The following is a 15,816-nucleotide window of genomic DNA, read 5'->3' as shown; positions in this document are numbered from 1 at the left end:
TTGGCGATGCCGCGCAGGGCCGCCAACATTCCTGTCCGTGTCTTCGGCTTGGACACGTGCACTCATTTGGCACCGCCGGGTCAAAGGATGAGCGCATGTTCACTCCCGCGGGTTCCACAGACGGTTTCCCACCGGCTGCAGAGGAGAGTTCTGCATGAATTCTGCATCCGCGCGACTGCCCTCTGCACGCAGTGTGGCGGACAGCTGTCTCTGGGACCAGCCCCCTCCGCGTCTGTCCAGGCCCTGGGCCTGGGCGCCACCAATCAGAGGTAACTGCCTAGGACTCTGTGTCTTCAAGGAAGGCCGGCAGGGTCCGTGGCCTCGGGGTCCAGTGTTGACGCTGGAGGTGACACGTTCCAGAGGATGTTTCTCCCTGTGTCCTGGCCAGCTTGGTTTGGGGCCTGCCAGAGCTTCCCCGCGCTGGGTTGATTCTATTGTTTGCGACCGAGAACCCCGGGCGATTCAAGGGAGCTAGTTTATTCCCATTTCACGGATGAGGAAACAATCACAGGGAGGTCACGTGTGTTGCCCAAGGTCACACAGCTGACCTGGTGGAGCCGGGACTCACACCAAGTTTATACCCCATTTAGGGCTTTCTGTCTAAGCTGATGGGTACTCTCTCGTACACTACGCCTACAACTTGGAGTAGGCGGCTAAATGACTCACTCAAGGTCACACAGAGTCAAGAAGTCAGGCCGCATGACTCCCACCCACAGAGCTTCCTGCCCTAAAGCTTGAGCGAGTGTGGAGCGTCAGCACATGGGGAGGGCGATGGGAACATGCCTTCATGCATCCGACAATCATTTAATTCCTGACGGCTCACAGGGGTCAGGCACTGTGCTAGGTACCAGCACAACAGCACCAAGAAGTAACGAAGACAGCAGAGGAGACATTACGCTATCGTGTCAGGGGACAAGCCCATGGAGGATAAAGCCGGGCAAGGGATGGGGACAGGGAGTGATCCGGAAGGCAGGCGGGACAGGGAGGTCCTCTGAAGACATTTGAACAGAGGACCCCCCCCCCCCGCCAGAGTGACGAAGAGCGGAAGACAGGCAGCGGGGAGGTGGGGGCAAAGGCCCCCCCCGTGTTCAGGGACCCATGAAGGCCCGTGTGGTTGGAGAGGGGGAAGCAGGGAGCTGGGCGGGGCAGCAGGAACCGAGGACAAAAGATGGATAGCAGCCAGCTAAGCAGGGCCCCGAGTTTTGTTCCGAGACTAGTGGGAAGCCTTTGGGAGGGTTTAAGGCCTGCAGGTCGGTGTCGTGGTCTGATTAATAAATACTTCGGAAGGTTCAGTCTGCCTGCTGGGTGATACAACAGGGCCATGAGGAGGCGGGGGGGGGGGGGGCGGCGACAGTTTAGGGGCTGTGGTGGCGTCCAGGCAGGAGATGAGGGACGTTGGGTGGAGATGTGAGTTACTGGACAGTTGGTTGATTGTCAGACAGGATCTGAGACCGGTGGGCACTGGGGTCCCAGGGAGAGGGCTTAGCCTGGGGGCTCCGACGGGGTGGGAACATTGGGGCTGCACCACCCGAGGCTCCAACCAGGGACGTGGTTGGGGACTGCAGGTCCAGAACAAAGGGGCCACCTCTGAGGTCACAGAGAGGCCAGGAGAGCCTGGCCTGGCCTTGGGCCCGTGGCCTTTCTGGGGACACCAGCACCCGGAGCTGAGCAGGGCTGGACTGACGGGGAGCCTGAAGGGCCTGATGGGGAACGCCCACCCCGGGCTGTCAACCTGTGCCAGGTATGGCTCCACGCCAGGTAGCATCGCTGTGGCGTTTGCCCGTTTGGCACAGACAGTTTGAACCCAGGGGTTTCCTTCCAATCCTGTCACGTCACCGTGCCCTTTAGGCAGCTGACGGGTCGGTTGACATTTCCCAGGGCCCAGGAGGGCCTGGCTGCCGGAGAAGAGGCAGGTAGAGGCTGGGAAGTTGGGAAGAGGGATTTCAGCAGAGAACGCCCCGAGGTGCCCAGCCCCGGCATCTGAGCGGGAGCACCTTCCTCAGGGTCCCGGGGTTGCAGGTCTCCGCACACCGCCCGGCCACACAAAGGAAGTTCCAGGAAGGCTGGCTTAGCGGCTGGCAGTGCAAATCCTAGCCTGCCTGTTTGCCAAGCACTCCCCAGCAAGGAGCAATGACTCCCCAGCCTGTGCGTGTCGACGTCTCTGGCCCACAGCTTCCTCGGGCCGGGCAGCCAGGGTGAGATCCCCGCGGCCCGCGGCCAGCTGGGGAGCCACCCGGAGGCTCGGGGAGGAGTCAAAAGGGCGCTGGGTGCCAATCGCTCAGGACCAAGAGGCTGGAGGAAAGCTCCCACCCACGCCGCCGAGGGTAGCAGGAGCGGTCTCCGGCCGTGGGAAGTGCCCTGGGTTCGTGGCTGCCCGTCAGCCTCCGGCTTCGCTGCCAGCTGGGGAGGGTCCAGAGACGGGGCGTGGGAAGGCCCCCTCCTACCGCACTGCCCATGCTGGAGGAGGCAGGCAGAGGAGTGGCTGCCCCCCGGGTTCTCGCCTCTGTCGCCTCCGGAGTGGCCGGGTCCTTCCTGGGGGCCAGAACCCAACACGGACCACGGGTAACACCCTCACTCCCGATCTGGTACCTTCACTCTGGCCAGTGCCTGAACCATGCCGGTTGGTCAAGATTTTGAGAACCACCTCAATCTGGGGGGACGATGAGAAATGGGCCTGGTCTTCCCCATCCCTGAGATCTACCTTCCTTCCTTCCCGGTTTCAGCTGGCCTTTAGGTCCTGAGTTCGTTCGCACAGGGCATTCATTCTCAGCAATCCGGAAGACGACCCCTCAAGCTGCCCTCCTGAAGCCACACCCACTCCCAGGAGCAGGGGAGGGCACCCCTGTTCCCGAGTGTTCTCAGGAGGCCCCGCTGATGGGCTGATGGCCAGAGTTGAAGAAACACTGGGAAATTTGCCCTTGAGGAAGGCCCAACGATCCCCTTTTCTCAGGGAAGTGCTCCAGGACCCCGACTCTCAGGCAGGCCTGCCTCACCCCTACACGGACTCCCTCCACTGAGCCCCCGCGTGTCTTTAATACCCTGCTGACGGGGAAGGGAGTTCTGGCCGCACCTCCCACCCTTCAGGTTCCGGGATCTTCGCTTTCCAGACACTCCGCCACTTCCCCCGCTTTATCCAGTTTTGGTGGCCTCGGGATGTGGGCCTGGGCTTGCTGGTGGGGCCAGGCCAGCAGCCTGTCCGGCCCTGCGAGGCCCACCTGGGCTCCCCTCCCAGCTTCCTGGATCTACCCCTACTCCCTCTGTAAAAAGCCGCACGATGACGACGGCGGCCGGGTTCAGGGAGCCTCCGTGGTCTACACCAGTCCTCTCGTTAAACCTCCCAAGTCCCCAAGGCAGGAAGGAGTTCCTGGTCCCTCTTTCGATGGCAGAGGACAGGGACCTTCCGAGGGCTCTACACGTCTCACACTCTTACGTGACCACCTTGCAGTTCAAAAGCTCCACTTGGCTAGAACCGCCGAGTTCTCTGGTGGTGCTGCCTCACTGGAGGACAACTGTGAGCTCAGAGGCCACGTCTTCAGTTCCCAGCCCCTTGGCCTCTCCCACCGCAGGCCCCTCCCTGACCTGAGGCCGCCCTGCTGTCTCCCCTCCCTTCCCTCGCCCGCAGGCTGTATCCTCACCCCTCCTACCACTTCTGGGCTCCGGGGCTCACCCCACAGCTTCGAGCCGTGTCCTCTCCTGCCCACGCCCAGGCTCCCAGCTGGCTGGCGGACCTCAGCCCCCCGCCCCCGCTCCCCTCCCTCTCTCCCCATCTGACCCGTCTCATCCACACTCTGGGCCCCTCTTCCTCCCAAACCACTTCCTCCTCTCGAGGAACCCCCTCACCGGTCCTGCAGTCACTTGGGTTCCACGGTCATCAGCTTCGCCTCTCTCCTCTCCCTCCGCCTCCACAGGCCATCACCGGGTCCCTCCCCTCCTGCTGCTCCCAGTACCATTGCCCCGGTTCTCCTTCCCACAGGGCAGAGCGCGGGGCCCGGGAAAGCCTCCACCGGCCGCTCATTCAACACTTCTTTATTGAGAGCACGCACCAGGCGCTGTCCCCACCGCGTAGAGCGAGACAACGCCCGTCCGTGGGGACACTCATCCTAGCGGGGACAGATAGTAACTTCGATCCAAACGTACATCAGGTCGAGTGCCCTGAAGACAGGAAAAGCAGAGCTGGGATAGGTATGCCCAAGTAGGGGGGCTCCTTGACGCGGGGTGGTCTGGGAGGCCCTCCTCCGTCCAGAGGGTGGCATGGCTGCAGAGGGCCGAGGCCAGTCACCGAGGTCAAAAGGAACATAACTCTCTGAGGAAGAGCACACCGTCAGTTTGGTAGTAAAAATCCAGGGACTTTATTTCTTAATCCTTTCAACTGGAAACACTTGTTGCCACGGGGTCGGGGGGTAACTTGGTGAACAGGCTTCTGTTATCTTCAATGTTGAACTCCATGAATGTACTTCCTTTTTAAAACATTAACTCATCGAATAGGAAAGAACGTACCCAGTCTTTTGGAAAAGATTCATTATTCTCGCGGAACTATTTCCCTAGAGAGGGCCTGTCTGCATCTGTGGCAGCCGCTGCCAGGGCAGAGCAGACGGGAGCCCTGCCGCACTCCCGAGAGGGCAAAGCCACGTGAGCAGGGTCCACAGCGCAGCGAGACAGGTGCCCCCGGGAGACCAGGTAGAGGACAGGGAAGGCTGAAGAGCAGGGTGTTCGCTGGGAGCCGACAACGCCCCGGTCTCTCATTCGTAAGTGGCTCTCCATCTTGGCTGTCACGTTCACCCCGATTTTTATCATCAGGCGCCACTGATGCATCCTACTTGGAAAGCCACGGACGGACGGCTACACGAAGGAAACGCCCTACTAAAGACCGGTCCACCAGACAGGATTTAGCCGGCGCGCTCCGTGGTTTTTGGCGGAGCTGGGGCCAGAGAGCGCTTCGCTAGTGTGGCTCCGTGGAGGTGGCGGCGAGGAAGGGCCGGCTTTGTAAGGGGCGGAGGCCTGAATAACAGGGGCTTGAGAAGCCTCAAGAGATCCCGAATTAATCCTCATGTGACAAGCGCACGGCCGTGTAGGCCAAGAGGAGAGGCAGATAATAAGGTGACCTGTGGATGAATGTCTGCGTCCTTCAGATTCCTACATTGAAATCTAATCCCCAGTGGGATGGTATCTGGGGCGGGGGGGGGGGGGCGCCTTTGGGAGGTGATTAGATTTGGATGGGGTCGTGGGGTGGAGCCCCCGTGATGGGGCTGGCACCCTTATAAGGGGACGAAGAGCAAAGAGCCTTCTCTCTCCGCCACGTGAGGACAGAGCAAGATGGCAGCCTGTGAAACAGGAAGCAGGTTCTCAGAGACACCAAATCCGCTGGCACCTCGATCTTGATCAGACTGCAGAACTGTGAGAAATGTTAAACCACCAGCCAGTCTTTTGGTTACAGCAGCTTGCACAAGGGCTGTTTGGAGCATGGCCCAGCGGGGCACGATGGGGGCTGCCGGGGGTGGCAAATGGGTTCTTGTCCTTTATTCCACAGAACAGCCACCAACTCCGGTCACTACACATTCAGGCTTCCAGTCGCTCAACCCGGGCACTCCGAGGTCCTCGGCGGAGACGACGGCGGGAGCTGAGCCTCAGATCTCTCCATCTTCAGTGCCTAGGACTGAGCCTGGCACGTACCAGGCGCTTACAAACTGCGCAACAGAATTTTTGGTTTTAATTATGGGCCGTGAGCCCTGGAAACCCAGTATTCTGTTCCACTTCAGGAAACCCTCAGCATCAATCATCCAGGACCAAGGACTCTCAAATTTAGGCCCAGTCCCTATTTTCCTAACTGAATCTCTCAGCTGCAGTATCTGTATCTTTCTTCAAAAACAGCATACGATTTCCTCTTATTAAAAAAAAAAAAAGTTTATGGCTTTGCTCGTAGCAGGCAAGAGAGCTAGCTGGATTCGCAGACAACCTCGAGTGGCTAACGAATGATTACCGTGGCTTGTCCAAGGGATGGGCTTTTGCAAATAAAAAACAGGCTGAAGTTTCAGACCATTTTTAGAGGCAGTTTCAGGGGTAAGGATGGGATGCTCACTGGTTGGAGTCTCCGGGACCAGTCAGTGGTCTGTGGGAGGAGAGCTGAAACCAGAAAACATCGGTTTCTGACAGGTAGACATTCGAAGGCTGTCCTGGGAAATCCGGGCCAGACAGGTGCCCTGCACTGATGCGTTAAACCACAACACAAATACGTAAACTCCAGAGAAATGACCAGGTTCTAGCTTCATGACCCGCAGCACAACACTTAATACTCCGGGCTGCTCATCAGCTCTCCGAAAGCCTCCAGCTTTCGCCCTCTGAGGACGTCGTCACTGGCCCCCTTAGCAAACCAGGTTTGGTTTCATCAGGGTTTGTGAGAAGCTACTAACCTCTCTGGGACTCAGTTTCCTTATCCAGAACAAAGAGGATAAAATTGGAAGCCGTCTTGAGCAGTGAAAGAAAACGGACTTTGGACTTAGGCAGGCAAGTCTCAATTCTCAGCCCCGTGTGACGCAAAGCAGGTTACTCGACCTGTCTCTTACTGTCCCTGCGGAATGGGGACGATGATGCCTGCTGTAAGGCTGTAAGGCCTGTGGGAAGGTCCTGCTCACACCGCCCCACATCCGTGCTCCTCCCTTCTTATTCCACACTTAGTAAATGTGAGAGAGGGACACGGACGTGCTGAAGCGTCTGTTACAGAAAACCCAAACCCTTCAAAAGAATGCTATCAGACGTCGTGACCTTCCTCTCTGTCTTCGGACAGAGGGCCTCCTTCTGATCGCCCGCCCGTCCCGGAGGCTACCAGGGAGGGTCTGCCCGAGTGAGCACAGGAGGCTGCGGGGAGCAGAGGGCACCAAGCACGGGAGCACCGCGGTCCTGGGGGCCGGGGGGGGGGTGGCGGGCACCATCTCAGACGGGCTCTGCAGCGGCAGCAGGACATTGGAGCGGTCTGGGCCCCCCGCCGGCAGGCACGGGAAGCCCCCTGGCTGGGAGACGTCGCCGTGGTGACGCAGCGAGCTCCCTAACCCTGGGGCAGCGCGGCAAGAGGCACTACTCGGAGGATGTCCGTGGGAGGATGTCACCTGGGGGGAACAGGGAGGGGCTCCTCCCACAGTGGGGACGAGACACCGCAGAGCCACGGGTCTCAGTCAGCACACTTCCCGTGTCCCCAGTCTTCCCAGTGCCCGTTCTAGAACCAGTGATCCCAGCTCTCATGCTCCACAGGCTGGTGCAGGCAGCAGTGGCTTTCCTGTATGGAGAAAACTCATCACTTCTAACACAGCAACTGACCGTCTGCTCATCAGAAGAATGTATTTTAAACCTGGAAAGAGTCATAATTCTGAGACGTTTCCCATGTTGTCAGCTTTACCTTCCACAGACACGGGCCTCTCCCCTTTGCTGAGGGACCCTCGGGCTGTGCCGGAGACATGGCCGTGGGGAAGGGGGTGTTCTCCCTATCAGCATGCACCAGGTTCGTGGTTGGGATGGCGCCCTGTGCAAGGACTGTGGCGGTGGGGGACGTGTTCTGGAGGCGGGGTCACCAGCAAGCTTGCCTACACAGTACAGCCAGAAGGCAACTCTGGGTTCTCATAAAACTCTGCCCTTCTCTGCCACTCACCGCATCCCCTAAGGGTCGGCCCTTCACTAGCTATGGCGTCTCACCAGCAAAAGTGAACGCTATAGGACCGCGGAAGCCTCGTGGTACTAAGGAGAAAGACTCTCGTCAGACAATGTCCTGGTGGTGGGTTCTAGGCAGCAGGAGGGCCCCAGTACAGCAGCCAGTCCCTGGAAGCGGCTACATGCGGGAGGTAAAGGTACAAGTGGCTGGGGCACGCTGACCCCACGGAGGCCAGGGGCCCCCTCACGTCTGCGGTGGCCACACGTATCGGAGGCCGGCAAGTCGGCACAGGTGAGAACCGAGCACGTGCCAGCGGTGAACCCAGGGCTCCCCCCCGACCCCACGGCAGCAAGGGTCAGGGCCCGGGCTCGGCCCTTCTGAGGCTCAGAGTGCGTTCTGTGGCAGGACTGGCTTGGCTGGTTTCAAGGACTCCAGTTCAGTAGCCGTGGACCCTCAGACAAACTGGGACAGGTTGGGGACTTTGATGTTGAGATCACCAATGTTGATGTTCCGAGGAATCTCCGGCAGATTGATGTTTTTCACAGCGGACACGGCCCGGGCGGGGGCTGCTGACAGGCCACCCTGAGGAGACACGAGAGGGGGCATGAGACAAACGCTCGGTGTCATCTGCTTAACGCTTAAAAACACAAGTGACGGAGACCAGAAGTGTCCACACCGAGCACACACAACACACGTTTTGATTTTTCCTCCTTATTCCTCAAAGGTATGGCCAATGCAGCAATCCTGAGGTGGGACGGGGGCTCTGGGGCAGGGCTCCACAGCGTGCGCTCCCGAAGGGGTGGTGGCTCACGCGGGGTGCTAGCCCCCGCACCTAACAGGGCCTGGCACACAGCAGGCGCTCAGTCCACGCTTGCCGGAATAACCGGAGACGGTTTGACCACATCATACTCTGTGTCAGGGGCACTTTTCAGACTACAAAACAAAGCCCTTCCCCGAAGAGCCTGAACACTCTTAGAAGCGGGTGCAGTCACAGGGAAACGTGTACGAGAAAAAGGCAAGTCCGTTTAGGGCAGCTGCCTGCCAACTATCAACGTGAGACGGGAAAGAGCTGGCTTTGGAAATGTCATGTGGCAGCAAGATGGGCGGAAGGACCCGTGGACGGTCTGACACACCTGCAGCCACGGAAGGACTGTGACAAACACAGAGAAGAGGGGCGCTCCCCGCTGGCTCGCCCCCAGTGGGCAGAGAAGGGGAGAAGCCGACAAGACTCCCAGAACCCCGTCCTCCTTACTGACTGTCGGGACACCGACTCCAGTCCCGCTCTCGCCCAGCACGTCTCCATTCTTCCTGTTTCCAAACCCCTTGCCTGTGACTCACTCACTATTCCTGGAAGCTCCCTGGCCTGTGTCACTAAAGGACCGTGGTGCCGCTCCAGGGGTGGTCTGGCGGAGCTTCGTCAGCAGGGCCACCAGTCCTCACAGACAGAGGAATTCTTGGCTCTTTGCAAGGTCAAGTTCCATCACAAGAAGGAATGAAGCTCTCGAAGACACTCAGATAATTAAAATTCTCTTCCTGCCGCGTATGAAGGTGTAGGCCTGTAGCCTCTACGCTGCTCTCCGGCTAGGCTGACAGAGGTGATAGAGAAACCTCAGGGGGGTAGGACAGAATCTACTGTGAGCCGTTTTTGTTTAAGTTTTAAGTAATCTCTACCCCCAGCGTGGGGCTCAAACTCACGACCCCGAGACCGAGAGTCGCGTGCTCCAACTGAGCCAGCCAGGTGCCCCTAGTGGGAGCGTTTGTATCAAGCCCAGCACTATGTGGGGGTGGGCTGGGGTATGTTGTTTGTAAACCCAGCCCAAATTCTGTTCTAGCTGAGTACAGGGCTAACTGGAAATAAGGGAACTGGCAAGTCGGAGGTCTGAAAGACACCACGAGAAATGGCCGCTGGGAGAGCAGACTCCTAGAGCACTGGAAAACCACAATGGGACCAGAGAAGGGGATTCTGGGTCCCTCCAAGGAATGTGTAGCTTTGAAAGGAGGAATTACAAACTACAAGCACCGGCCAGAGTCCCCCAAGCCAGGAGGTGTCTGTCTTTGTGTGCCATCTGGCTTTTCCGTTCACACTTTTAGCCTTATTCTTACACGTTTTAATTTTCAGGGCTGGCCTTCCAATCAGCGGGCCTTCCAATCAGTTTCGATGGACTCAAGGAAGAAAGAAGAGGCGTATACACATTCCTAAAGTTCCCCAGCAACACAAACCAACACATGCATCCCTTTCTCCTTCTGCCCCCGTCTTCTCGAACCGGGTCTTCTCGAGCCGAACTGGCTGGGGCAGAAGTACAGCTGTGTACTCACCTCGGATTTCTCCAGCCTGTTTTGAGCTTCGATCTGAGCCACGATTTCATTCATGTTGGTTTCCAACACCATCCCACCCATCACCACCTCCTGAAGGATGTAGTGCACCTGAAGGGGAAGCGGGAACGAGAAGGGTTGGAGCACCCTGCGGTAGTCGCGGTGTGGCCCAAACAGAAACCCCGCGGGCTCTCCTGCACCAGCAGAGCGGCTGGACCCGACACCAGCTCCTGATTCCCAACAGACACCTAAGCCCGAGTCCTCCACCCCTCACGTGAGGCCACAGGGGTGGCCCCCGCGTCTCGGCACACCGTCACGCGAACCTCTTCCGTGAGCAGCTCATTCCGTAGCTCTTTCCTACCTGCTGGCCACACTCTGGGCGGGAAGGTGGTAGCTGAGAGCACAGGCTCTGAAGTCATACAGGTTAAGCTGGGTGACTTTGGGCAAACTATCCTTTCTGTTCCCCAGCCTCCTTCCAGAACTCTGGTGAGGACTGAGATAACCTCTGCCAAACACCCAGCCTGCCCCACACCGGGTTCTAAACGAATCAGGATGGCGCTCATTGCTGCTCTCGGCAGCAGCACCGCTGACGGACGCACACTCGGTCACTGCAGGGGCAGCGGGACAATCCCTGCCCAAGCACATCCCACGTGAAATGCGACGTCTCCCGGGCTTCCTAAGATAGACCCTCCAGCCCGTATTACGCTGGTGGCAAAACAGGCCCGCGCCTTCATACCTGTCCTTATCCCTTTCTTACAGCTGGGATGAGAAACTGGGTTCTTTAGGCCCTGACCACCTTGTCGGCATTGGCTCCGGCCTCTCGCATAAATCTGCCTTTCCAGGCAGATCCAGGGGCTCTGCAGACCCACCACCGGCAGAATTGCTTCCTCCGGTGCCTTTCACCTGAAGTCCTTCTTCCCACTTCTCTGATGTCAGAGACCAGCTCGGTCCTCCCACCGTCTCAGTGAATCTCTCTGGTCTCTCTAGCCGCCCTCTTCCTTCCAGGGCTGTTGATCTGGTGCTTAATTAACAATAGAAGGTGGCACCTCGAAGGCCATGTTGACAGGATCTGATTTGAAAGAAGTCCCACCCCTTACACACCCCAGCAGACACCTCTGACCGACCCTCTGGGGGTTTCTATGGCAGCTCGCTCGCTACCGTGGGGTGCAGTGTTTGAGTCAGCACAGTGGCTCAGTCAGCGCGATGGTCAAGTACACGGAGATTCAGTTTTGCTGAGGAGGAATGGCTGGATGGAACCCGAGCGCACACGTGAGCCTGGTGCCCAGAGGAGTATTCACACTGAACCTAGTGACGAGGTAGTCTGGGTCTAAAGTTTGAGCACTATTGCCACTTGGGGCTGGATAATTTTCTGTGTGTGTGTGGGGGGGGGGGGCTGTCCTGTGCACGGTAGCCTGTTTAACAGTACCCCTGGGCTCTGCTCATTCGATCCCAGGAGCACCCCACCAGCTGTGACCACCAAAAATGTCTCCTGGTGAAACCGCCCCCAGTTGAGACCCACTGGTCTAGCGTCTAGACTGGAGCATGGAGGATGTGAGGCCAATCTACTCTGTGGGCAATGACGAGTCAAGATAAAAGATGTGTCTGTCTGTGTGCTTGTGCACATGCATGTTGGACACGTGAAGTTCTCAGGCATATTAGTTCTTCATATTTTGCCCATGGAGGGAGAGAGTATAACAAGAACATGTGTTTTATGTACAAAGTATATTCACTTACACTGAGTTTTATTAACCACTTTCCTGCCTATACATACACACTCGTGGCATTCTTAAATTTTATACAAGAGGAATCATTTCATTATTTAAATGCAAATGGGGATTTAATGGTAAAATTCTCATATTTAGATAATTTACAAAATGTTAAATGCTACTGGTCTTAAAATTATTCACTGGGAAACTACACTGTTTATACTTCCCCATCAAGAAATTAGCTTCTGGGGGCTCCTGGGTGGCTCAGGCAGTTAAGCATCTGAGTCTTGATTTTGGCTCAGGTCATGTATTCACAGTTGTGAGACTGAGTCCCACGTTGGACTCTGTGCTGAGCATGGAGCTTGGGATTCTCATTCTCTCTCTCTCTCTCTCTCTCTCTCTCCCTCTGTCCCTCCCCAGCTTCCCAGCTTGCACTTGAGCGCTCCCTCTCAAAAGGAAAAAAAAAAAGAAGAAGAAATCAACCTCTGAAAACATTCTGATGGCTCCTCAAAATATTTTAAGCAACCGAATAACCATATAATCAAACAATTCCACACCTGCGTTTATACTTAAGAGATATAAACCAAGGATTCAAAAAGACATTTCTATACCTATATTCATAGCAGCATTATTCACAGAATAACCAAAAGGTAGAAGCAGCCCACGTGCCCATCGATGGATGGATGGATGAATGTGATATAGACATACAAAGGAATATTATTCAGCCTTAAAAAGGCAGGACACTCAGACACATGCTGCGACACGGATAGACCTTGAAGCCATTACGCTAAGTGAAATGAGCCAGAAACAAAAGGACGAATACGGTACGATTTCTTTCTATGAAGTACCCGTGGCCAAAATCAGAGGCAGAAGTGGAAAGCTGGTGGCTGGAGTTGAGGGAGGACGGGACGCCTGTTGGTTAATGCGAAACCAGTTTCAGTTTTGCAAGATGAAGAGAGTTCCCGAGAAGGGCTGCACGATCGTGTGGATGCACTTAGCACGACTCAAGTGTACACTTAAAATGAAGATGGAAAGCTTTACGATACGTAAAATTCACAACTGAAAAAACAAAATACAAATGTCCACACCAGGACTCTTAGTGTTTTATTCTGTTGTTTAGTGAGCTCCTTCATGGGAGGAAGTAGTATTTGTTGAGCGTCTCCACTATGATAAGCACTTTACATGGTTCTTACTTTAAGTTTATGTATCGGGGCGTTAATATCGTAATATCTGGGGCGCCTGGGTGGCTCAGTCATGATCTCATGGTTCGTGAGTTTGAGCCCCATGTTGGGCTCTGTGCTGACAAGTCAGAGCCTGGGGCCTGCTTCCGATTCTGTGTGTGTGTGTCTCTCTCTCTCTGCCCCTCCCCTGCTCGCACTCTGTCTCTTTATTTCTCTCTCAAAAATGAACAAATGTTAAAAAAAAAAATTAGTAATATTCATCTGAGGTAGGTGATATAATCTTCATTTTAATCTCCATCTGAGGTAGGTAATATAATCTTCATTTTATATATGAGAGAACTGACACATGGAAAAGGCAATGAACTATTCCAATGTCACATGTACGAGTAGCAGAACAGAGAACCAAGTCCAGGCCCGTCTGACTCCAGAGTTCATGTTAGGCACCCTTTCCGCCACGGTTCCTCTGAGTCCCAAGCTGTGTCTTCTACCTGCTCATCCCTCACTCCTGGTCCATATGGAATCACTTTAAGACTTGCCTTTGGTGTGTCAAAGATCTTGCATGAATTCTTCTGTGCTTCGTCCTCAAGGCCTAGTGAGCCGCAGGCATGCTGACTGAATGAAAAGGCTTTTCCTAAGCCTGAGCAGCATATTCCTGGGGCTTTAGGTGCTTAGAAGATGGATGGCAGTGTGGTGATGGAGGCCTGATGGAGAAGGTAGTAAAAGGCCACTAGCAGCTGGATAGCAGCATATGTTAAGACTTCTGATGCGAATATGGTATCATGAAGTCATAATTCTAAGATGCTATTCAAGATGTGTTCCAAGTGCAAAAAAGGAGAAATAAATAAAAACGCAAACTCCATTTTTAACAAAACTGGAAGACAACCCAAATCCCAGACCCTAAAACAGCTAGAAAAGCTGTCAAAAGCAAGGAGTTCAAGCAAGGCTCCTTTCCTTAGAGAAAGAAAAGAAAGGATACTACAGAGAGGGAACACGGGAGCTGGAGAGAAAGATCTGCCAAAATATACTGCCTGTGGGTAAAGGACACTCGCTCTGGGACCAAACAGATTCCTTGCCGGGGAGGCAGGAACGTCTGTGGACCTGGAGCGGGAAGCATAGGAGAAACCACCACAAACGGGCCGTATTCGCCTCACAAGTTCAGCTTCATGGTGGCGTCCGCATCGTGGAAAAGCCTGCAGAAGCTCGCTCTACTGGCTGGATGGAGATACAGGGTAAATGAACTCACCCCAAACCCTAGATCAGGAGAATGACTGCAGTCAGCCTGGAATTCAGACTTGGGACCTCCTCCAAACAAGCATCCTGCAAATAGCTAGTCCCTGAGAAACTCACCTGCTTGAAGAGGACTTGTAAGAATGAAATCTACACCGGATGTACACAAAGATACAACAAGAACAAAATTTGGAAAGAAACGGGAAAAGCAAAAAGCAGACTAGGACTATGCACCGGAAAACCGCCGCCACGGAGGAAACGAATGACAGTAAAATCTTTTTGCAAAACTGAAAAAAAGCAAACAGTGCAGCGAGAGCTCAGGGCGGAAGAGCAGGCACTTGTGGGAGGGGTGGGGAGGCGGCAACAAGAGAAGACCTCGCGGGCACCGCTGGGGGAGAAGTGGAAGGAAACAGTACGGAAATGAAGGTGAAGCTGGAAAGAAGCAAAGGGAGAAGAGACACTGCCGAAAGCGTAAGGAACAGAAAGGAGGGAGATGGAAAAAAGCAGGTACAATGAAACAGAAAAGGGGTTAAAAGGAATAGAGAAAAAGGAGAGTTAGAGAAGCCAGCAAAGGACATGCAGCGGATGTATCAAGGGAAACCAGGACGCGGAGCAAACACACAGGAAAAGAGGTGTTCATAAAGATTATGTGAAAGTATGATTCAAGAGGTTTCTGAAACGAAAGAGGGTCCACACACTGCAAGGCCACACTGTATCCTGGGGAAAACTGACCCACAATGGTCAACGCCAAGACAGACCCTGAGGGTAACATTTCCCGATTTTTGCAACGAGGCAAAAAGATCAAATTATTTAAGAGAGGGGCAAAATCTTGAAAATTTCCACAGTAAAACCCAACGCTAGCAGAAAAAGATGTAATACCTACAAAATTCCCAAAGAGAGAAAGTGTAATCCAAGAATTTATACCAGTCAAGAGTAACAGAATAGGAAAAACCCTGTTCCTATGAGTCTGTCTTGAGAAACTGCCAGCCAAGGGGTGATGGCAGAGAGACTGGCGTTGAGCACCGAGTCCGCTTACAGGGAGGACTGAGGTTAAAGTGGGATTAGAGCGACAACAGAGGCCAATACTGTGTGCCTGACAATGAAGGAAAGTTACAGCCAGCAGAAAGTCAGGAAGACAAAGTTGGGGGAAGGAAGGAGGTACAAGAACCCTGGCTTCCTCACTCTCAATAACTGGGAGTCAGTGGGTAGCCTTGAAAACCAACAACTCATGTAATAAAGATCTAGCTAGTATGACTTTTATTGTGATCCCCCCCCAGAGTCCTGCCGTATCCAAGCCCAGAGTCACTTGCTATGAACAATACTTTGAGAGCCACCAAACTAATGATTTGGGGCCAATAAGATCTTTGCTGCTGACCAGAGTTCTGTGCCACCCTTCTTGCATAAAAGTCACCCATAATGCATCACCTACAATTTCCAGTTTCTCTGAAGTACAGGGAGAACTCAGACTCCTGTGAAACAGTAAGTACAGATTGCTTCTAGATTTTTCGGAGCCTCCATCTCTATCTTCTATATTTATCTTTGCCCAAACCCGATTCAACTTCATTTCCTTTTTGAAGTAACTTCTCTTTCCAAAGCATTCACCTTGGTTTTCAGAGAACAATTCTCTTTTCTCATTACGGTTTATCTGTATATGATTAAGTTATATAATTACAATACCAGTTTGACTGGCATCGACAGGTCTAAAAATATCACAGCTGACCTTTGGTCAGCACAGTGACTCATGTGCTGTAGA

The 15,816-nt window shown here is 54.5% G+C and overlaps 1 protein-coding gene across 3 annotated transcripts in view; it reads right to left on the bottom strand.

Annotated features, from left to right (window-relative positions):
* Positions 1-4,011: 4,011 nt before the first annotated feature.
* AP3S2 (adaptor related protein complex 3 subunit sigma 2) overlaps positions 4,012-15,816 on the bottom strand; it is a 59,164-nt gene continuing 47,359 nt past the window's right edge. For 2 of the 3 annotated variants that reach the window (XM_030317372.2, XM_030317373.1), the window contains 2 exons: positions 9,953-10,060; positions 4,012-8,218 (listed from right to left, as the gene is read on the bottom strand). In XM_030317372.2, coding sequence (XP_030173232.1) covers positions 8,090-8,218; positions 9,953-10,060 — 237 coding nt within the window. In that variant the 3' untranslated portion in view covers positions 4,012-8,089. The remainder of the gene's footprint in view (positions 8,219-9,952; positions 10,061-15,816) is intronic. The other variant, XR_003969301.2, reaches the window with a different exon arrangement.

The sequence above is a fragment of the Lynx canadensis genome, chromosome B3 (genome assembly GCF_007474595.2).
Source record: "Lynx canadensis isolate LIC74 chromosome B3, mLynCan4.pri.v2, whole genome shotgun sequence".
Lineage (NCBI taxonomy): Eukaryota > Metazoa > Chordata > Mammalia > Carnivora > Felidae > Lynx > Lynx canadensis.
Note: the sequence above shows the minus strand (reverse complement) of the source record. Positions and strands in the feature narration are given on the sequence as shown.